Genomic DNA, 23,665 nt, shown 5'->3' with positions numbered 1-23,665 from the left:
TTTTACATCCACCATAAAAACCAATAGAAACCCAGACCTTTATGGAAGTTTGGAAGACATCAGATGCATTAACATTTGATTTCTAGTGACTGTGCTTTAGGAATTGAGGTCTTACCATTGTTCTTGTCAATCCTTTTAAAATTACCCTTACACGAGGTCCCCTTTGGACCCCTCCATATATTTATGCATGATACATGTACATGTACTATACTTATCATTCCTTAAAAGTTTCATCAAAGTTAGACAAGCAATATTAATGTTGTATATATAATCACATGCAACACATGAATTTCGAAACCCCCTTTTTAGTGACTTTGACATATTGCATTTAACCCTGAAAACTGATAATAAACCAGATTTTATAAAAGGCATCAAGTTCGATAAATCAGATAAGATGGGTGGTTTATAATTCAGTCCTATACATAAGCCTGAACCAATAGAGACCCAGGCATACGAACAAATGGGTTAAGTACCAAATCACGAGAATCAAAACACATACAGTATATCACAAAACAGAATAAAAAACAAGAAGGATGCAATATTGATATTCACACAATCAGAGGAATAAAGTAATGCATTACACTATGACAGTTCTTGTTCTAAACAGTGATTAGAACCGTGACATATGTATTCCTCTAACTCATAATTTTTATGAAATAAAATTATCTTAACATTGATTGTACATGTATGCTGTATCAGATACGATTTATAAGTAGATGCTATGATAAATTCAAGGCTGCATTTAACTTTCAAATATGTATCAAGCTCGGGTTTATTCATCGTCGCAAACCACGGTTTTGAGTCCACACCACTCCCTCAATGATGGAGAGAATCGACGAGAAGCACCCGTGGGTAACTGACGATGAGGTTTATCGAAAAACCTACTGTTTGTTGAAGGTAATTAAGAAGAAGTACAATAATGGAAAATATAAGTTTAAAAAATGTAATCACGATGAACTCTGTACATTACAATCAATACTGAATCCATATCTTGTAAATTGCGCGCTCAAAATACAGGTCAATATATGTTTGCTCTTTCATATGTATTATAGGGTTATTGAACTTATATTGGTGAATATTGGCACGAGTTGGCTGTCAAAATGCACGAGCTTGCGAGTGCATTTTGACAGCCAACGAGTGTTAATATTCACCTATATAAGTTCAATAACCCTTTTATTATATAGCTAAAGTGTTTAGTTGTTAAATTATATCCCTTTTCACTCAAACTACTCCAAAATAGACGAGAATTCATCAATATTGGCATCTAAGGTGAAGGTGTGCAATATCGGCATGCATTTCTTAACTGTTCAATATTTAACCCGTCATTAATGCATGAAGCAAACTGATTTTGTGAATGGGGACATTATAATTTATGTACAGTAAAACATTTGCTTAAGTAAATATCAAATACCGGCTCTGTCAGATTCGGAGGACCGCCGTCTGCCATTTTGGCTTGTTTACGTCGTTACGATAACGTCAATATTGAACGCTCATACTCGGAATGTTTCGGGCGCATACAATTTACGCAATGCCAAGTTAGCGTTCAATAAATTCTCAGGATATTGAACGCTAACATTCTCTAGATTTTACGCAGATTTTATAATAGACTATTTATTAGCTATATAATAAATAATATTATTGCTGTTGAATTGCATGCAATTATTCTGCTGTTTCACTGTATGAACTTTATTCATATAGCCCTACAAACTCGTAGGCCAATGTATGTAGTACATCATCAAATCAGAGCAGAATCATCTACGGACCCAATAGTTTTCACTTCTAATGCCCGACGCTTGGCGGAGGAATATCAGTTACTACCTATATTTCAAAGAACCCTCTATGCTAGAACTCTGAGCGTCGTGCAAAGTTCAGAATTACAGGCACTTCACCTACAACTGCTGATGTCTCTACCGGAGCGAGATTCTCGAAATGTGACGAAAAACAACAACTGCAGAGTATAAAGTTTTCTCTCCGAACTGATAAAGTACTAAGATGAAAGAGAAAAACAATGTTTTTTAAAAGTAGTTTTACTGTACATGTACTACACTGTACATATAGAACTACTTGATCAATAGCAATACTTCAAAATATATGTTCATGTATAGTACATGTACTGTAAAATATGACAATAACAATGAATGTCTTCGCTTACCGAATACTGATGTTGACTTAGATGTAAGCGTGTAGTCTCATTCCTGTTCCACCATATTTCTGATACATATTCTATGTTGTTAAATTGATCTTTAGTAAAAGGGTATAATCTAATCTGTAGATCAAGTGTAACCAGAAATCAATAGACCCTGAACTAGAATGTAAATACAAACCGTCTAAATTCTTTCTATTCGGTCGTCTGTGTCAAAAACACATCCAGCGGAAATAAGTGTATTAAACGTATATAGATCCTACCCTCCAAACACTAATTAGAAAAACAGTTTGGGCAACCAGAACAATATATCCTTTGGAACAGTTAACCATAATATTAATACCATAGGATACACAAATGTAACTCCAAATCCACCAATCATCCAAGAATCGCAGAAATAAATAAAGTGGAACGATGGCCAGATTGTTTTCTGTACATTGTAACATGGAAAGTTGAAATAGTGAAATTCAATGTTTAAAATCATCGAGATAGAGATTAGAAATGTAATTCACTCTTGAGTGAAAAATGAACTTTACATTGATAATTCCCAAGATTTTGTAAATGTAAATATTTTTCACTCATTACACAGAACCGAATCTGACTGTGTAATATCAATTGTAGGTCTGTGGTGAGTTTTAAAAGAAATCGTGATAATTTCAGTCTGTTTCCATTTGAATTACACCGACTCGTCACAAAATATACATGTACGTATTCCCTCCAAAAATTGTTTGTTATTCATTATATTTTTGGAGGGATGAGGACTGTAAGACAATGAGTTCAGAATTAATTTATCTTTACTCCCACAGAAATACTCAGATTCACGCCAACTCATCGTACAATCTGTAACTTGTGCAAATTAAATACAAAGACTGAGAATGTCATTTTTGTAAACTTAGCACACAATGAATAACAGTACACGCGTATACCTAACCAAAATGCAAAAATAAAGGGTTCTACTTTTCATTCAACGCAAAACTAGCTAAATGTTGTATGTTCTTTATGCCTTATTATTTCATTTACAGTGTACTAAATCAGTCGACAATAGATCTGGAAAAAATCTTAAATACATTTGGATATGATTTATTTAGTGCGGAGGATCGGTTACAATACCACGTGACTAATGGAACAAAACGTACCAGGGCCTCATAAAAGCATCTTATATATTTATAATGCTATAAAGGAAACAGGTTCGTACATAAACAACATTTTATAACTCTTTGTTATGTAAACAAGGCTCGTGCTATGTGTTTGTATACATATACAATCATGTAGATGGCTTAATAGAAAATATCATATTTAAAACAAAATGAGCTCGAGATTGACAAACACTAGAAATTGTGTAATTGTGTTCAGAATTAACTTGTAATTTGAAAAAAGAAATCGCTTTAAACGAAACTTTTATCCGTATACTTGACTTCTGTAAACAAAAACATGACACGGTCCTTGTTTACATAACAAAGAATTGTGAGCTCTATATCTCTCTTATGACTCGACAACTGACATTCAAATTTTTTGCTGAACATTAGAAATTCCTGACTTTATAAGCATTGTAAACATTAAAAATGGAAAAATAAAATTAGATTTTTTTCCACCTCAAATCGTGTCGATGTCCCTTAAGGTTCAAATCATGTAAAATCTGATTCCATTTCAATTGATTTTTGTATATTATCTAAAATGGTTTCAATGGAATTGTAATCACATAAGAAATACAATAATGTCCATTTCAGTGTGTTTCTTCTTTCGGACTCTAAATCCTTTGAGGGCCCCCTGTCCGTCCCTCATATAAATTGCTGGGTTACCAGACATATATACACCGTATATATAAGTTGCTTCACATTTTTTCAAACTTTCGACATCCAGAAAACGTATGTGTTCGGTACTTACAGAGGTGGGATTTTCTGCAAAGATCGATACATCCGTTTTGTGAATAATACAACTGCATGCATAGTTATGTTTGAAAGTTCCTCCTTATTTAGTGTTTTAAATTTTTGACGAGATGTCAAAACAGAAAAAATAAATCTGCATATTTCAAAAATGTTATATTTGTTCTTTTTATTGCATGAAGAAAAGAAAAATACCCACATATACATATGTACTGTACATTATTCTTCACCCGTATAGTCAGTGGTCCTGCAAAGAGACTTTCATCACGTGAAACTACTAAGGTACAAGTAGATGGTAACTATATATACTAGTATGTTATATAATATATATGGAGAGGGCTTCCGCAATTCGTGGCAGACAGCTCTAGAAAACTAGTCTCATAAAATGATATTAGTACTTGTATAGTTTGAGGGCTGTGAGATTTGTGGGCTCTGTTGAGAGCTTTTCAGACCAGAGAATAATTCATGGTACATTTATATTCTACAAGAGTTATAAATGACGTAATAGTTTGCATTTCACACCCCTCCCCCTTTTATCGAGAGTCTATGGGGGAAAATTCACACTTGTTTCTCTTTTATTTTTAACCTTCAGAATGATATCTAGAATAGAAGCTATTTCCAAATCATGGCTCGCATGGGCATTATATAAATAATTACAGACAAGCACAAAGAGTATAATTTTTTTTTTTTTTACAGAATCAATGAAGGTTGATTTTGCGTTATCCAATGGGGAAAAAAAGCCAGCACGCGTTATTATAGATTAAATGGATGAATGTTCCATTATTATACCCATGTACATCTTATTGTTGATGCAAATCAGTCAGCAAATATAAAATTAGGCATCTTGATGTTTTCTGTTTCTACTGCATCTACTTCTATGAGATGAGTGATCGCGGCAGTTACTTCATTTTAAAATTGTAAAACAGCTTCTTTGATCGAACGACTCAACTGAGTCCAGAGGGAGATAATTCCAGCTTTTAAAAAGAAGCTAGGTTGGTGATAAAATCAAATTAAGTTTAGTTTTCAACAAAATTTGACGACATTACATTTATCCGCACCATCAGAGAATTCCTATTGTTTTTCAGCTTATTAATATAAGATTTTTTCCTTCACGTGTACACCACAGACACACAATGTTTTAAATATGTATAATAAAAAACGGCTTCCTGTAAACAACAGCTTGTTTACAGGAAGATGACTTTTTTTTAAAAACATTATATATCTTAAAACGTCGAGTGCCTGTGGCATGTGGTGTATAGCTATGGCTAGAAAAAACATCGGGCTAGATATTCTTATAATAGCAACGGAAGTTTCGGTGTTGTCGACGTTAACTAGTCAAAAAAGCACGTTATTTGTTAAAGATGGATCTGATAGATTTTTTCTCTGAAGTTTTAGAGGGGTTGGAAAATAGAGATACTGCAGTCATTGGAATAGCTGTTGGCATATTTATTGTAATATTATCTTTCTGTAAGTATCTTCCTTCATGAAATAGCTTTTTTTTTAATGTTTATAAACCATGAACCCCATCTGACCATATTGCCATATGGCATATGCAGTAATATCACATTCACAGGTATCAGAATTTTGATCAATAAATAGAAACTAAAAGAATATATATTGGCCTATAAATGAAACTGCAATAATGTAGCCCTCTTCGGTTTTTTTAATTTTTTTTTTTTATTTTTGGGAGAGGGCTACAACTCCTTAGGATCTCCGGTAATGGTGCAAATGGCGAAATGCGGCAGTGAATACCCCTGCAACATTTTCCACCATTCTAAACATTTGCTGACTTTCTTTACGTAAATAAAATGTTATTCTATGTTTTTTAATCATTATGTAAATTTATAACCTGCAACTTACGATTTGTGAGGCTCTATTCTACCGTTTTCAACAATTTCGATATATTCCACTTTGTCAATTCATATTTGTGCGCCATTTTGATGTACTGAAATTTAAACTTCTGACTGTCAAGTTATTTGCATATGCCTATATAAGGTAGTATTTACATGAATGGACAAGTATGGAGGAGAAAGCTATTTCGTCTAGGGGTGAAACGATACAGAACCTTCTCGATTCGATTTTCGATACTTTAGTCTCGATTTGATGATTTCCGATTCGATACAATAGCAGGTACCAAATTCTTTATAATGCTAAGATTTTTTATGTGTCATGGTATTTATTGCTCTCTGCAAATAAATTCTACATATGTAAAAACGTTTAACATAAACCAACAGTCTTATCACTTGTCCTAAAGCCGAAATGTTGTCATACCCAGGATTTATACGTTGGGGGTACATTTTTCAACTCGACTGCGTCCATTTTGATACAGCAAAGTATACTCGCATGTTGATTGGGCAATTTTCAATTCCATTGGCCAATCAGAAACCATGTTATCAAAAACAATGTGTGCAATGATTCTAGAACCGTATCGAACTGAAACAGACTGGAATAAATCGAACATCGAATCGAGACCACTGCATCGCGATTCGGCCGCATTGCGATGCATCGTTTCACCCCTAATTTCGCCAGTATTAAAAGGGTTTAGATTTAATATCAAATTAAAAAAGGAACAGCAGAGTGTAAACTCTTTCTGCAACCATAATGGCATATGATTTTCCTTTCTTTGTCGGAGTGGCTCGAGTAACTACATTTTCGCGCAGATTGTCAATGTTTAGGTTTTTCAGTAGATCCACCTACGAGATCTCGCGATAACAAGCATGGCGGAGCAGAAGAAGAATTTTGATGCTGTACTTGATGGTTAATGAAAAACACCTTTATTAAACATGCCCAAGCACAAAGTTGGTACTCCTTTTGATGTAAACAACATTGGGGTCTAATACATGGAGCTTATTAATGGTTATTCATAAATTTATTTTGCACCATTACGGAGATCCTATGGAATTGTAGCCCTATTCCGAAAACGTCAGAATAAAAAATATCGGATAGGGCTACATTATTGCAGCTTTATATATATATATGTGTGTGTGTGTGTGTGTGAGTGCTATCTATAGGTTAGCAACAGTCTATACACAAAAGGCAAACTGACACCGATTAATGATAATATTATATATATATATATATAGAAAAAACTCTAAACTCTTTGTTGAAATATTTCGACCGTGTTACCGGTCTTCTTCAGTCGTGTTTTTTATATATGTATAAAGCACTAAAAATGACCAACAACACGAACAACAGTGACTTGTCAAAATTTTCGGGATGACCTGTCCGTTCCTCAGGACGATAGAATATTTACATAGAAATGGAAACTAACATTACAACTAAACTACAAAAGCTGATAACAAACAAAACTTCTACATATTAAAATTATCGAGTGTAATAAGTCTGTTCTAATCGAGCGTCAAGACTGAACTGAACTAATCAGTCCTACACTGGGTCAAGTCAAAAACAAAGAACGAGTTAAGTAATCAGTATCCTTAAGCGGTTTGTTTTATCATTATAAGCCATCATTAGAACGAGTTAACATTCGGTCGGTTTTAACAATTATTAATAATGGGCACTTAGGCGACACTGCTCTCTAAATAAATATAGCTTATTTATGTTAACTTTGACAGAATCTCTATGTTTTATCATTATATCTTTTCAGACATTATTGATAGACATTGTTATTAGAGAGTAAGAGTTACGAGAAAGTTCTCGATGTTTGTTAGTATACATCCTTACTCTGAAGAACTCTCTGACAAAGGTTCCTGGTCAAGATTCATCACAAGCACAAACAGTATTGAATATGTGAAAATTTCTTCAAATTGAAATGGGGTTTTTTTTTTTTTTTTTTTTTTACAATTTATGCAATTATTTTATAAAGATCTGCAAACCCAGTATGGGTTCAGGGTACTAAATACAATGAATGTTTGATGTATCACATTCCATTCTTGATCGATGTCAGTTTGCCTTTTGTGTATAGACTGAACTTGCTAACCTATAGATAGCACTCAATGAAAAAATCAGATTTTGTCTCGTTTTACCAAAAGGTATGCTATTTGAACAAGCTTAGTTCCTGGTAAACGTGTACATTTCATTTATTATCCAATATTCATTAGCATGAAAGGTGAAGAAGTGATGTCACAAATATGTATGTCAAATAGGACTGTCACAGTTCAGACATTTTTTGGTTCTGCATGATCAGGAAACAAACCTTCATTTTCAGTATATTCATTTTCAATTTTATGTGATAAAATAAGATAACTTGATAAATTCAAAAATAATGAGGACCCTGAAGTAATTATTTTTCTGCACAAATGCAATCATCAATTTCTAATGAATTTCATTTAACAAAATAACTTAAGTAAAGACCCATCTCATGACCATAGGGTCAGTGAAAATGTAGGCGGAGCCTAATCTAAACAGATGTTATTTACCTGGAGTGGCCAGGGTCTACCAAGGTGTTAATTGCTATATCCCATGGCACTCAAAGAAATACACAGAGGCAGAACATGGTAGAAATCTACCTGTCCATGCTTTTTTATAGTTTTGATATACACAGGACCTGTCTCAGGGACCTCTGCAGAGTTTCTGTGGTCATAGTGTTTGAATAATGGTTGTATTCCTAAGGGTAGCTGACACACATTCTACACCCACCCACCCACCCCCCCCCCCCTCTCTCTCTCTCTCTCTCTCTCTCTCTCTCTGTCATTGACTCAATGAATAATTTCTGTTATAAATATAGAGGTATCATAAATTGATGACATAAATTATTTCAATAGGTTACAAGTTTTAAAACTTATTGTGCAAATTATTGTTTGATTTCTGATTGTGTAATTTATAATACATGTACAGGTATATAGAGGGGGAAAATTACAATTATATTGAAATTGCATTGTTCAGGGGCCTTTTTAAAAACAATTGAATTACAAGAAAATAGCAATTGTGGACAGGTCATTTGCTATCACAACTCAGGTGTACTGGGCTTCCTCAAGATCTAAAGAATGCCTGTAGATATTGGCTGTTATTGTTATCAAAACACCTCTCTGGGGTAGCTCCAGATCACAGTGTCTGCAGATGTCATTCCACCTGAAATCTATTGTTAAATGTTTGATTGGCAGGCAGCTTACAATTTGGGGGTGTCAACTTAAAATTGGGTCTTTAAGTAATATTTTTTTTAAAGACAACATTTTGTACACTACAACAGGCAACATCAAACCTCAAGAGCTTTTTTAATTGGCTATAAGCTCAAGGTGAGGTACTGTAAACTTAGACCTATGCATGGCGCTTATGTTCGTAGTAGTAAGGGTTCTTAAATGTGCCAATGCCTGACACAGGACCTCAGTTTTTAAAGGTCATATCTACATCCATAACTCTCACTTCTAAAAAAGGAGCGATCACTACCTATGCTTATGCCCCAGGTTTGAGTGGGGCTCGAATGCATGACCTTTCTGTCACAAAGCAGACGCTCTACCAATGAGCTACTGATCCTATTGCATACATCAACTCGCACTTTAATATTTTGCAGACCGATTGCTTTGTTGAAAACTCCTGACTCCCCCTTTCATAGAAAATTAAGTATTCCCACCCTTGAAATTTCTTTGTACATGTTGCCATGTTTTGTTTTACTATTACCAATGTTACATGGAATTTCATTGATTAGAATATCATTGATAAAAATATCGAACTAATTACAATATTACATGTATGACACATAAACAAAACAGGATATTGTAAAATGTGAACCAAGCAAAACAATATTTTCCGGAAAATACAAATCAAACAGAACCAAATGTGTATTGACCATGTTTAACCGACTTTTCAGGTAACTGTGACAAATTCATCCCATTATGATGATAAAACCAAAATCCAAAACCAAATACCAAAATCACTAGGAATCTTACAAATGGAATATGCCAGTGCTTATAATGTTGATCTGATGTAACGAAAAAAGTCTGCCATACCATTATAATGATATCTGTAAAGAAGCATCAATCATTGATAGGTGTTGTGTTGTCTTGAACTTTTTAACCTAATTTATATATCTAGAATTATTAGAAATTACTTTGAAGTTTTCTGTTGACACTGCTTATGCTTATATTAATCACCTACTTTCAGTGGTCTTTCTTCTAAGTGGTAGAGGCAACAAACGACAAGGTGTTCTTCTCCTGGGAATGTGTGACACTGGCAAAACACTCATTTTTCATAAGGTAATGACAAACAAGTTTTAGCTCACCTGAACCAAAGGCTCAAGTGAGCTGTTCTGATAAAAACTTTCCGTTGTCTCAACTTGTCTGTCGTTGGTGTCGCTGTCATTGTAAATTTTTACATTTCCATCTTCTTCTTTAAAACCGTTTCGTCAATTTCAACCAAGCTTGGCACAAAACATTCTTGGGTGAAGGGGATTCAAGTTTATTTAAGTAAGGGGCAACCCTTCTCCAAGGGGAGAAAATAGTGAAGATACACTGACAAATTTAAAAAATTTCCTTCAGAATCAGCAGGCCAATTTCAATCAAATTTAGTACAAATCATCCTTGGGTGTAGGGGATTCAAGTTCAAATGAAGGGCCATGTCCCAGGGGAGATAATCTCAAAAATAAAAGTCATTTTAAAATTAGAAAAGTTCAAATTTACTTGGCAGCTTCCTGACATAGTGTAGATTCGAGTTTGTAAAAATCATGGCTAATGGGGGTAGGTTGGGGCACAGGGGCTCATCATAAATTTATCCTCTCTATTCTATATTTACACAGGAGAGGAATCCGGAATCCCAAAAATTGTCACCTCAAATTTTCATTCATTTCCTTTTTATATTTCAAGGACGTTAAATTTAACAGTCCCAGTTTTGATCGAGGAAAGATCATAGTTTGTAAAAATGCTTGATTAATATCTGTTTGCACTGGCAATAAATATGAAGAAACAATGCATTTTCTGTCATTTTTGAAACTTTTCCTCAATCACCCAAAATAGAAGATGCATTCTCATTGGTCAATTCAATTCGCTCGTCAATTTTGATCACGTTAACTTGTACGATAATGCTTTTGCGGGAATCTGTCAACATAGATATAGAACATGCCGTACTATTGGGTCATAATGTTTTGATCACGGGTGCTGCAGGCACAGGGAAAAGTTTTTTTTAGTTCAGAAATAATTTTAGAAAATCTCTGCTCTTATACATTTGTGAGAAAAACTAAATGTATGGTCTATGTGTGGGTTATGATACTCAGGTGACCGTAAAGCCTGTAGGCCTCTTGTTTAAGTTCGGTTTGGTGTAGAAAGTATTCCCTTTTTAGCTCTTCTGAGCCAAAGGCTCAAAGAGCTAATGCTATGGCCATTTGTGCGGTGTGCGTAAACTTTTTAGAAAAAGGGCTATAACTCAAGAACCCCTTGGCCAATTTCTTTCAAATTTGGTACAGGGTATCATTGGCCCAAGGGCTTTCATACATACTAAATAAAGGGATGTGATCCTTTAACAAGGGGAGATAATCAGGAAAATACAAACAAAAGTAGTGGTTGCTAAAAAATCTTCTTCTCAAGAACCACAGGGCAGATTATCACCAAACTTACACATAAGGATGAGGATATGTTGTAGATTAAAAATTGTTCAAGGCATTACCCTGGGGCAAAGGGCGTGGTCTCAAGGTCACTTCAAAGTTGACCTAAATTTAAAATTTTTTAAATTCCTTAAATCTTAGATATTTTAGCCATTATAAGGACTAGGATCATCAAATTTTGACAGTTGATGCATCTTAGGACCTTGTGTCAAGTTGTCTCAAAAGTAGGTCACGGTGACCTACTTTTTGAATTTTGCAGGTATTTATTTTAAAATTAATTTTGATGCATATCTTGGACACTTTGAAGCCTATGATCATCAAAACTTGTCAGTTGGTGGATCATGGGACCTTGAAATGCGTCAACTGAAAAATAGGTCACTGTGACCTACTTTCTGAATTTTATGGTTTATCATTTATAGATATATTTTAAGTTGTTATTTCAAATACCGAGAGGTTTAGAATCATCAAATCTTGTAAGTTGATGCATCTTGAGGCCTTGAAACATATTTATAAAAAAGTAGGTCACAGTGACCTACTTTTTGAATTTTGCAGATATTCAAATTTCACATTTTCAATTTTAGATGCATATTTTGGGCACTGTAAAACCTAGGATCATCAAACTTTGTCAGTTGATGCGTCTTCGTCTTCGGTTTGTGTCGACCAAAAAGTAGGTCACCGTGACCTACTTTTGGTATTTGACAACTAAATTACTATATTTCAGACACTATTTGACCTACAATCATCAAACTTTGACAGTTGATGCATCTTGAGTCAACGGAGTGTGTCGACCAAAAAGTAGGTCACCTTGACCTACTTTTGGAATTTGACGGCTATATTTATATATTCAGATACTATTTGACCTACAGTCATCAAACTTTGTCAGTTGATGGGTCTTGCATGTTCGAAGGGTTTCGACCAAAAAGTAGGTCAACTTGACCTACTTTTGGAATTGGACACCTATATTTATATATTTCAGATACTATTTGACCTACAGTCATCAAACTTTGTCAGTTGATGCGTCTTGCATGTTCAAAGGGTGTTGACCAAAAAGTAGGTCACCTTGACCTACTTTTGGAATTGGACGGCTATATTTATATAATTCAGATACTATTTGACCTACAGTCATCAAACGTTGTCAGTTGTTGGGTCTTGCATGTTTGAAGGGTGTTGACGAAAAAGTAGGTCATCTTGACCTACTTTTGGAATTTGACGGCTATATTTATATATTTCAGATACTATTTGACCTACAGTCATCAAACTTTGTCAGTTGATGGGTCTTGCATGTTCGGAGTTCGATGACCAAAAAGTAGGTCACCATGACCTACGATTGGAATTTGACAGCTATATTTCAATATTCAGATACTAATTGGCTTAAAATCATCAAACTTTGTCAGTTGATATTTCTTGGGTTCTCAAAATGTGTAAACCAAAAAGTAGGTCACATTCACCTACTTTTTTTGAATTCTTAGGATTTAACTAAAGATTTAGAATACTAAGAGGCTAAGAATAGAAATGGTGGGGTTGTACAATTTATCAGAAGAGCGATTCTAGGCCCTTGGGCCTCTTGTTTCTATTTCTCATTACTTCACCACCCCACCCCCATTATGAAAAGAAAGGAAATAGAAAAACACAAACTATGTGTCTGCTATGTGACATCTAGAAGTTTTATTCATTTTTGCATGCTTAATTTAAATCATTCTAATAGTTATTAAAGTTTTGATTCTTGCTTACCACAAAACCTTGTGTTTTCCCTCTCAAACGCCGACATGGTTCTCTTCTATATATTTAAAATGCCTGCCTAACTACTCTCAGTCTCACTCGCGATGTATGAGTTAACTTGATTGAAACTGAAGAGCAAATTGAATAGATCAATGGCAAATAAAACTCCAGATTATCTGCCCTGAAATCTAGGTGGCGCACAAGTCTTCTATTTTGGATGATTGAGGAAAACTTCCTGTGGTTTAAAAACGACAGAAAATGCATTGCTTCTTCATATTTATTGCCAGTGCAAACAGATACTAGGCATTTTTACAAACTATGATCTTTTCTCAATTGATAGAGACCAAGATTGTTAGATTAATGTCCTTGACATATAAAAAAGGAGACAAATGAAAATTTGAGGTAGCAATTTTTGGTATTCCGGAATCCTTCCTTGTGTAAATATAGAATAGATGTTGTCAAATTTTGATAAGACAAAAATTTCATGATGAGCCCCTGTGGTTATAGCCAAAATAAGGGATCAAAGTTTTACATTATGTACAATATGTACATGCGAATATATAGGGAAAATTTTAAATATGGGCCAAGGTGATTCAGGTGAGAGATGTGGCCCATGAGCCTCTTGTTAAAGGATTTTTGGGGATTTCATTTTCCATGCTTAAAAAATCAGCATGAATGACCAAATTTGCCTTGAAATTCATTTGTTAGATATGAAATGTATGGTACTGGTAATATTTGATATTAACTATTTCATATCAGCCTGAATGACCCCATACATCTATATCAGTCCATGGGCTGATATGGGGTCCAGTTGATTGATTGTATATTGTTTAATGTTGAACGCCCCTCTCTTCCAAATTTAGGCCTATGTTCGGCGCTTACGGCCTTTGAGCAGTGAGGAATCTTTATTGTGTCACAGCTGCTGTGACACGGGCCTCTGTTTTTGCTGTCTCATCTGAAGGACCGCCCCATTTAATCACCTCTTATGACAATCATGGGGTACTTAGGACCTATAGATTGATTCTAACCCAAGGGCTGATATGACGTATGTTATGGATTTTACATGTAGTATTCTGTTTATCATACAATGTATATGCTTAGGTATTTTATACATATGAAGACAAGAGTGCAGAATTGCTATTATATAATTAATAACTAACTAGTAAGCATGTGGTGAATTATTTGAATGCATTTGGGAAATGACAAATAGTTTTTGATAAATATCTATAAATTCACACAATGGAATTTGTTGTAACTGATTTTTTAAAGAAAGAAATTTATAAGAATGTTGCCAAGGCTTCAAAAAACTTTGTTTTATCCATAAACATGGTGTATCAGTGTTTGAACTAAACAAGTTCTACTGTAATCCATGTAATTTCCATGAAATTTCATCAGCCAATAAATGAACATATATTTCTTGGAAATGAAATGGGCAAAGTCATTTTGATTTTGCTTGATATAATGTTTTATTAGGTCACCTGGGACAATCAGGTGTCAGCCCTATTGCTATTGGTCTGAATCCTTTGTTTTGTGTTGTGCTTTAATGATTGAACATTTTTAGCTTATGGTAACTCAGGGTTTGACACTCGTCAGAATTTGGACTCGCCATTCGGGCAACCTAGGTACTAATTTCAGGTTGCCCGAATAAGTTTCAGGTTGCCCAAACATAAAGTACTTTAAATGTTTTCTTAAAATTTATTGCATTTCTATTTCAGTTTCAAACAGAATCTTCGCAAACATCGTTTTCTCTCTCAAGCGTCTCCTTAAAATCACTCATTCTCTCCAAAACTCTCTATGCTCTGTACCACAACATTCTCCTTACTTCACTCCAACCAACATTTAAGATTTTTCTGCTATCTATAGTTTACTTAATGTATGTTTGTTATTCTTGTATGTCCTTATAAATGCCTTAATTGACCCAAAATTGAAAAAAAGAACCAAACACTGTTTTCTTTCTCATTTGTTTCAAGCAAAATTTCAACTGCTGTTTCTGTCCTTAAAGTATATACTTGTCCTTGTCTTGTGTCTGGAATAGAATGTAGCTTATATATAATTGGAACGATGTTGAGTCCTGAATAAAGTCGGAGATTACGTGGGCAGCAAGAACAAAACATTTTCTCATCTTCATAAATGAACCATGGACGCTCCTGAGTGAACGATGTCTTAAACGACCCCTCTTTAACGTTTCTTTTATAGTTTAACCTTTTTTAAAGATTGTTTAGACGTCGATCACCCAGTTTCTTTACCCCAACAAGATCGAATGCACACGTTGTTTAACCAGATGTTTTGCTCTTGCGTAATAAAATGCAAATCTGATATTTCTAAAATTCTTAAAAGACAACTTCCGTCATCGCACCAAACCAAAATATTAACGAAGTTTTACTGACTAAATCTATTTCATTTCACATTATTTTGAATTGTATTCATTTTCTAAATGTATACAAATTTTAGTCAAAATCCAAACTCGTCACCAGGTCCGAGGCAGGTCGTCATTTGTGCGAACTGGGTTAACAAACGGGTCATCAAAAATCATTTTGGGGTGGAAATGATGAGGTGACGAGCGTAAATGTCGAACCCTGGTAACTACCTTTCCAATTATTTTTAAATCTGGTACATGTATGAAGCATTTTTGAGACCAGGGGGATATAAATTGTAAATTTCAGTACTCCTGGACCCAAGGGGCCTTGGGAGTGGAACAAAAACTGCCAAAAATTGACCAATTTTCAAAAATCTTCTCTACATCTGCACTTTATAAGAAAAACTAAATGCATTGTCATGTAGGGAAGGAAGGCCTCTACCAAAATTATAAATTTCATAATGCCGAAGTAGAGAGGTTCCGACTCCAGGGTGGGACCAAATGCCGCATACATTGTTTATGTGTAAAACATTTGAATAACATCTTCTTTCATGCTATTGATCATGTTGATAATGAATTGAAAGTTTATTAATATTGTTAAGTACATGTAGCAGGTATCCCTATAGGAAAATTGTGAATTTTATGATCCTAGGATTAAGGGTTTTGGTACCAGGGAGGGACCGAAATAGTTATAGTAATTAAATGTCTTTATCATTTGAAAGTTTTGTATTTTAATTTTGCTGATACTGTATTAAAGGGAATGCATATATATATTATTTCGGAAAACTAGAAAGGTATGTACTGTACCAAAATTGTGAATTTTTCAACACCAGGTTTCTGACTTGTAGCCCTTGGGGCTAGTGATACTTTTAACTAAATTATACTCAGTTGACCAATAAGGCCTGTGGGCCTCTTGTCATAGTTTAGAATTTGTTGAAGAAATTGTTCTGAAAAATTATGTTTGGAAATGCTGAATATTGACCAAATATTTGAAATGTAAATATTGGACTGCAAAACACGTGTAGTATTAGTGAGTAGAAGGAAAATGCATGTCCAAGTTAATACAGTGCCCCCTCGATTTATTCCATATTGATTGCTGAATTAAACTAAAAATTATCTAAATGTTTATAAATACAGAATGGAGTCCAAATAAATTTACAGATTCAGAATTGAATTTCTTTTGACTACTCAGTAAATCATCTGTAACGGTGAATTTGTTATACATGTATTGCCATCCCGCTTTATTGCCAAATTTGGTCTTGAACAAAAGTTGGCAATATATCGAGGGAACAGAGTACTTTCATATGATTTGCATATTGCATCTGAAATAATTGTTTCGTTTTATCTTTCCTCAGCTTGTGTACAAGAATGACAAGCCATTACATACAGTGACTTCAATGGCCCCAAACAGTGGAGATTATTCTGTTCCAGGAAAGGTAACTCCGAACATTATTTCTTTGACTCCGATTAACAGTTAAAGACACTAGTATTGTGACGGGTGTTTTGATTACTGTTGTTGATCTCTACAATGTACAAGTATTTACCAGGATTCACATTTTCAGCAGTGAGGTATCTTTAATTTAGATTATGGTGTAATTGTATTATTTTAACTACATGTAATTAATTAAAATATATGTTAGAATTCATTTAATTCACACCACATCCCAAACTACAGAAAGACAGGTACATGTAGCTAGACAGCTGGCCGACAGAACATTTTAAGAAATAGGGATATCATGAATTGACAGGCACAAAGCCAATGTTAAAGTCATGTATTATGACATAATTGCACTTTACGCTGTTGTACATTAATTGTCAAACACCCAACCTCAAGACCATATTAAAGTGTTAAAATCAATACATGAAAACTGATACAAGTATGTGTATAATTTTTCTGTTTGTTGTTTGATGTCCCATTTGAGAAATTTACACTCATTTACCCTGGGTATTATCAGCTGTAGATATTGACCAATGCATGACATTACCAGCTGTAGATATTGACCAATGCAAGACATTACCAGCTGTAGATATTGCCCTATGCATGACACTCCCAGTCATTCAGTGAGGGTTCTTTATCACCTTCCATGAAATGGAACCTATGCTTTTTTTATATCATGTACAAAAAACCTACAACTTTTGCTTTTAATGCTGGGTGCTTGATTAACAAACAATCACTACCTATGATACATGTTTTAAGATGTTGATATGCATTGCCAAGTGATAATAGAGCATTCACAATTTATCATAGAATTCTTGTTGAAAAGTTTTTATTGGAACCAAAATATACGACTTTTCAAATACTTTATAATTTCATAAAAACTTTTTAGACTTTAGAGTAAAAGCTTTTGTATTTTTTAGCTCACCTGAGCTGAAAGCTCAAGTGAGCTTTTCTGATCACCTGTTGTCTGTCTTTCTGTAAACTTTTCACATTTTTGACTTCTTCTCCAGAACCACTAAACCAATTTCAACCAAAAGTTACAAAAAGCATTCATGGGTGAAGAGCTTTCATGTTTATTCAAATGCACCTTCAAAGAGAGAGATAATCATAAAAATGCAAAAATAGGGTGGGGTCATTTAAAAAATCTTCTCAAGAACCACTGGGTCAGAATAGCTGAAATTTACATGAAAGCTTCCTGACATACATGTAGTGCAGATTCAAGTTTATTAAAACCATGACACCGGGGTAGATTGGGGCCACAATATAGGGATCAAAGTGTTACATGCAAATATGTAGGGAAAATCTTTAAAAATCTTCTCAAGAACCTCTGGGCCAAGAAAGTACAAATTTACATAAAGGTTTCTTGACATAATGCAAATTCAAGGTTGTTAAAACCATGGCTCCTAGGGGTAGGATGGAACCACAATAGGGGATCAAAGTTTTACAAATATATAGGGAAAATCTTTGAATTTTTCTCTCTCAAAAACCACTTGGTCAGAAAAGTTTACATTTGCATGAAAACTTCCAGACATACTTCAGATTCAAATTTGTAAAAATCATAGTCCCTGGGGTTAGGTTTGGGCCACAAATAGGGATCAAAGTTTTACATGCTAATATGTACAGTTGTATAGGAGAAATTTTTAGATATTGTATTTCAAGGTCTTTTAATGCTGTTAGATAATTGCCAATAATGTTGGAGTCTCTCTAGGTAGAACTGTAATGAATCATTTGTCTGTTCTATTTAACAAGTCCAAACCAACAGCACAATACACTTTACCTTGTGACATTGTTATAACCTTTGATGTACCTATTAAAACTTAATCATTTCGGTCAGATCACAACTTTGGCAAGTGATAGAACATTCAAATTCAGTTCAAAATGTAAATGGAATTTGTGTTGAAAACTCTTTATATTGTTCAATCTACCAAACTTTTTTCACTATAAACTTAGCCTTGACATTTGACCAGCTTTCCAAAAAAAAAATTATTCCCATTGTGTAAATTTTTCCAGGTGAGCATTTCTATGTCCATGGGCCTCTTGTGTTATTTTTTATGTGAAAATAATCTACTTCAATGACTATCATTTTACCAATCTTATCAGCATATGTGATTCTACCTTTTTGACAGAACACATCTTTGAAGATACATGATCTGCCTGGACATGAAAGACTTCGACTACAGATTCTGGATCAGTTCAAAGGGCTTGCCAGGTAAGACACATTTAATCACAGTGTTTTTCATAGACATTGATTACCTGTAGCTGGTTATAGAGTTTCAGGTGTCTGATGGCTTTAATAAACTCATCTGATAGGATAATGAATATGATGTACATTGTATACATCACTCTTTATGGGAAGTTAATGAGTCTGACTTCCTTATAATGGAATCCTTTTGTTGTTGTTGTGTTTTCTCTATGTGTCAGTCCTGTGATAAAGATAGAATGTTAGTAGCTGTTTCAATAACCATGAATCCCCTAAATAATTAGTAACAATATTTTCAACCAGTGATGGAAGCTGATTTTTGTCCACATCATTTAGGTCACTTGTCAGAGTATAAACATCAGGTGACCTGTTGCAATTGGTCAGCATCCACTGTGCATTTTTAAAAATTTACCTTTTTAAACTTCTTGATAACTACATGTACCATTCCAATTCTTGGATGAATGCAGACCAACAGCAATAGGTCACCAGAGACCTAAAAATGAAGAACATTGGGACTTTTCTTTTAGTGTTTTATTAAATCATTAATGTCATCAAATGTCTCACTAATTTAAAAGATATTGTACAATCACATACTAATATTGTTAGTCTAATTAACTTGCATGAATGAAAAAGTCATCCAAGATGTGTCGAGTCTTTTAAACAAGTTTAAGATTGCTAGGGGGGGGGGGGTCATGAATCTGTTAAGGGAACTAACTGTCCAGAACAAATTGTGTTAATAATTATGAGCCCAGGTCTTTCAGTCCTATTAATTCCAGGCTTTGCATCATATAATGTTCAAACTTTCTTCCACTGTCAATGACATAATTTGTTCAATGATTCTGTTTCTTTTCAAATGAGCAAAGTTGTAAGTTTGTCTTGACAGTACATGGATATTATTTGTATTGGCAGCCATGTTAACTTTAATGTTAATAAATTTCATCCATTCCTTGTCATTACATGTAATTTCTTTTTTCAGGGGTATTGTGTATGTCATAGATAGTAGCTCTTTACAGAAAGATATCAAAGAAGTTGCAGAGTAAGTAGACATGCTGTTTGAAAAATAACTGGTGTAAAAGGAACATATTAATATGTTTACGGTGTGACTGTTAAGACGACTTAAGACCCATACCATCTTACGACATGACTAGGCAATTCATTTAACGTGGAATATAACACGGTTGATGTAAACAGTGCATTGTGATATCATCATTAGCTGCGATTGTTTTTCTTTCAATTAAACCAAGCAATTATCCTCAACAAAATGTACGAAGGTATGGGAAAGCTTGTTTAGAATTTAAAATCATATTTGATACATGTACTTTCCAAACTATTTATTTATTTTATCTACGGGGTTGTCAATGTAGTATACCACAGTGATGGCGACATTTTTCCGAAAGCATTATGGGTTATCGCCATCATTTTTCGGCTGATGAAGAGCAAATCATGTGACTCAAATTTTGTGTAATCATTGGAGCAAGCTCGTCGAGCTTCACTCACTATTATAGAACTACTGTGCGCACATCTTGAATTTACCCCAGGTTATTTTCATGGTCTGTCCTGATCCATCTTTACTTAATACATTTCATGGTTTTTACATTCATTAAATTCAAATTTCATGGCTAGTTTATACTGTATAAGTAGTATTTTTAGTGAGGATTTAATTTTGGCATAATTGTGACAGTGATGAAATCGCTGATATTTGTTCCATATTAGAGGCAATAACTATCTTTCTTGGAATGATCAAGTTGCTAAGATTTGCTCTTGTTAAATATATATGTAAGACTCCAAAATGCGATGGTCACGCCAAAGTGCGATGGTCTGCGCCAAACCCCGATGTTGTGACATGCCAAAGTATGATGGTCCTCACTCATGCACCAAAGTGCGATGGTCTGACACGCCAAAGAGTGATGGTGTGACACGCTGAAATCCATTGGTTTGTAAACGACACAAGTGTTTTGGTACAGACTGAACCAACCGTGTGTTGTTTCATCAAAATATCAGTGCAAAATCCATGCACAAAAAATAAGAATGAGAACTTATTTCAATACCATAGTTGTCATATCATTAAACACAAAACTTTCCAATGCGAAATCATATAGAATATTTTGCATTATAGCATACCCCCAGAAATTTATTACGTGTACACCACAACTAATAAATGATTATGAATTAAAGAATGCTTAGGCGAAGTAGATAGTTCAACAACAAATGTACTTCTCACAATCCTCAACAGTGTAAACCTTGCCGTTGCTGTCGTCCATGTAACATTTCTTCGGTTTTATTTTGAAAGACGTTAAGAATGATGTCACAATGATATGACGTCACAAACGTTACGACGTCACAACCGTTACTGAACTCCACACCATCGGACTTTGGCGTGACCATCACACTTTGGCATCCATAACATTAACAAACCACCACACTTTGGAGTGACCATCGCACTTTAGAGTCTTACATATATACCCATAATTTATTAACATATCATTAAATTTGTGTCTCGCTAAAAATACCACTTATACGGTATTCACTTCAGTATTAATTCCAAAGTTTTGGCCTATTGTCAAAATTGGAAAAAAAATTTAAATTACAGTGAAAACAAAGCTGCATGTATATAGTGTATAACTTGTCAGTGTAGAAAATCTGTGATCCACTACAAACATGTATATAGTACATGTATATAGCTTGTCAGTGTAGAAAATCTGTGATCCATCAAAATCTTTTATGCCGCCAATATCGAAGATTGGGGGCATATTATTTTTGTCCTGTCTGTAATTCTGTCTGAAACTTTAACCTTGTTAATAACTTTTGAAGAGTAAGTGCTAGAGCTTTGATATTTCACATGAGTATTTTTTGTGACAAGACCTTTAAGTGGGTACCAACATTTTTGACCTTGTGATCTTGACCTTGGAGTTTGACCCTTTTGAAAACTTTAACCTTGCTAATAACTTTTGAAGAGTAAGGCTAGAGCTTTGATATTTCACATGAGTATTTTTCTTGTGATAAGACATTTCCATGGGTACCAAAATGCTTGACCCTGTGACCTTGACCTTGGAGTTTTATCTATTTTTTAAAAAAATTTGACATTGGTCATAACCTCTAATTGGTAAATTTATTTTAAAGCTTTCGTATTGCACATGACCATTTCTTGTGACATGATCTTTCTACTGGTACATGTACCAAGATATTTGTTCTTGTGACATTGGCCATCTTTAGAATTGGCCATTATCGAGGGTATTTGTGTTTCACAAACACATCTTGTTAAGACATGCAATTTACAGGTCTGCAGATACAGTCTGTTTATTTTCAGATTTTTGAGCCTGATTTTGTCATTACAGATTCCTTTACACTGTGCTGAGCGACCCTGTGATCCAGAGCAATGCCCCTCCCTTCCTTATTGCTTGTAACAAACAGGATCAACATCTAGTCAAAGGAGCCAGTTTTATTGAGAAGCAATTACAAAAGGAAATGTAAGTTCCTCTTCCCGTGAAATATTTTTTTGTTGTATTCAAAATTGCAGATACATTTTGTACTAAATAAAGTTCATGATATTCCTTTCAATGAATAATCTGGATAGTATGTCGAAATGTTTGAATTCATAAAAGCCAATATTTTTGAATATTTTTTTTGGTAAAATTATATTAGTACATATGAATAAATGAGACTAGTATTCACATTTGCATCATTTCTGATTTTTGATCACCATAATTGTTAACACAGAAGAATGCTTCCCAGGTTCCCCACGTAATTGGGACATTGTGTCATGCATGTAATTTCAGGAATACTCTGAGGGTGACACGTTCAGCTGCCCTCCAACAGTTAGAGAGCACTGCAGGAAACAATAACACCTACCTTGGTAAACGTAGTAAGAATTTTGAATTCTCTGATTTGAAACCGCTGCGAGTGCAGTTTGTGGAATGTAGCGCAGTGGATACTTCTGACAAGGATCAGCCAGGACTGATGGAAGTCGAGAAATGGTTGGCAACATTAGTGTAAACTCGAGAGTTCTGGAAAATTTACCATGAGTGATTTGTAGACTTCATGGAAAATTATAATATTGTGTAAATGTACTACAAAGTATGTTGTTCATGATAAAGAAGAGACATGTTGAGAGGTAGAATTGTTATGCATGTTCTGAGATTGAATTTTGTGAGTTCTTTGATAATTGGTGATGTTACATTATTTAGTGCATTTTCTGTCTTCATTAATAAAAAGTTTGTTTATTTTTCATTGCCAACCCTTGTGACCTGTCATGAAAATGTAATCAAAATGTGCATACAAACTCACCTGAGCTGAAAATGCAAACATTTTAAAGAACTTCTTGGCCAATTTTAACCATACTTGGCACAAAGCATATTGGGTCGAGGGAATTTATTCTATTCAAATAAAGGGCCAGGCATTTCCATCCAAGGGATAAGATAAAGAAATTGTCTCCATAGA

The 23,665-nt window shown here is 34.3% G+C and overlaps 1 protein-coding gene across 1 annotated transcript; it reads left to right on the top strand.

The window, feature by feature from the left end:
* Window positions 1-5,315: 5,315 nt before the first annotated feature.
* LOC125647045 (signal recognition particle receptor subunit beta-like) lies at window positions 5,316-23,462 on the top strand. The gene is made up of 7 exons (XM_048873744.2): window positions 5,316-5,493; window positions 10,084-10,175; window positions 16,946-17,026; window positions 19,155-19,237; window positions 20,205-20,264; window positions 22,564-22,695; window positions 23,005-23,462. Exons 1-7 carry the CDS (start codon window positions 5,388-5,390, stop codon window positions 23,219-23,221), a joined length of 771 nt encoding a protein of 256 aa, XP_048729701.1. The 5' UTR covers window positions 5,316-5,387; the 3' UTR covers window positions 23,222-23,462.
* Window positions 23,463-23,665: the final 203 nt, after the last annotated feature.

This window comes from Ostrea edulis, chromosome 1 (genome assembly GCF_947568905.1).
Source record: "Ostrea edulis chromosome 1, xbOstEdul1.1, whole genome shotgun sequence".
NCBI classification, from domain to species: Eukaryota; Metazoa; Mollusca; class Bivalvia; order Ostreida; family Ostreidae; genus Ostrea; species Ostrea edulis.
This window is presented reverse-complemented; position numbering and strand designations above follow the sequence as displayed.

Excerpts from the sequence above, each read along its gene's own strand:
- LOC125647045 (XM_048873744.2), top strand. The coding sequence starts at position 5,388 with ATGGATCTGATAGATTTTTTCTCTGAAGTTTTAGAGGGGTTGGAAAAT. Across the intron at positions 10,176-16,945 it reads AAACACTCATTTTTCATAAG|CTTGTGTACAAGAATGACAA; the intron begins GTAATGACAAAC and ends ATCTTTCCTCAG. Across the intron at positions 22,696-23,004 it reads AAGCAATTACAAAAGGAAAT|GAATACTCTGAGGGTGACAC; the intron begins GTAAGTTCCTCT and ends ATGTAATTTCAG.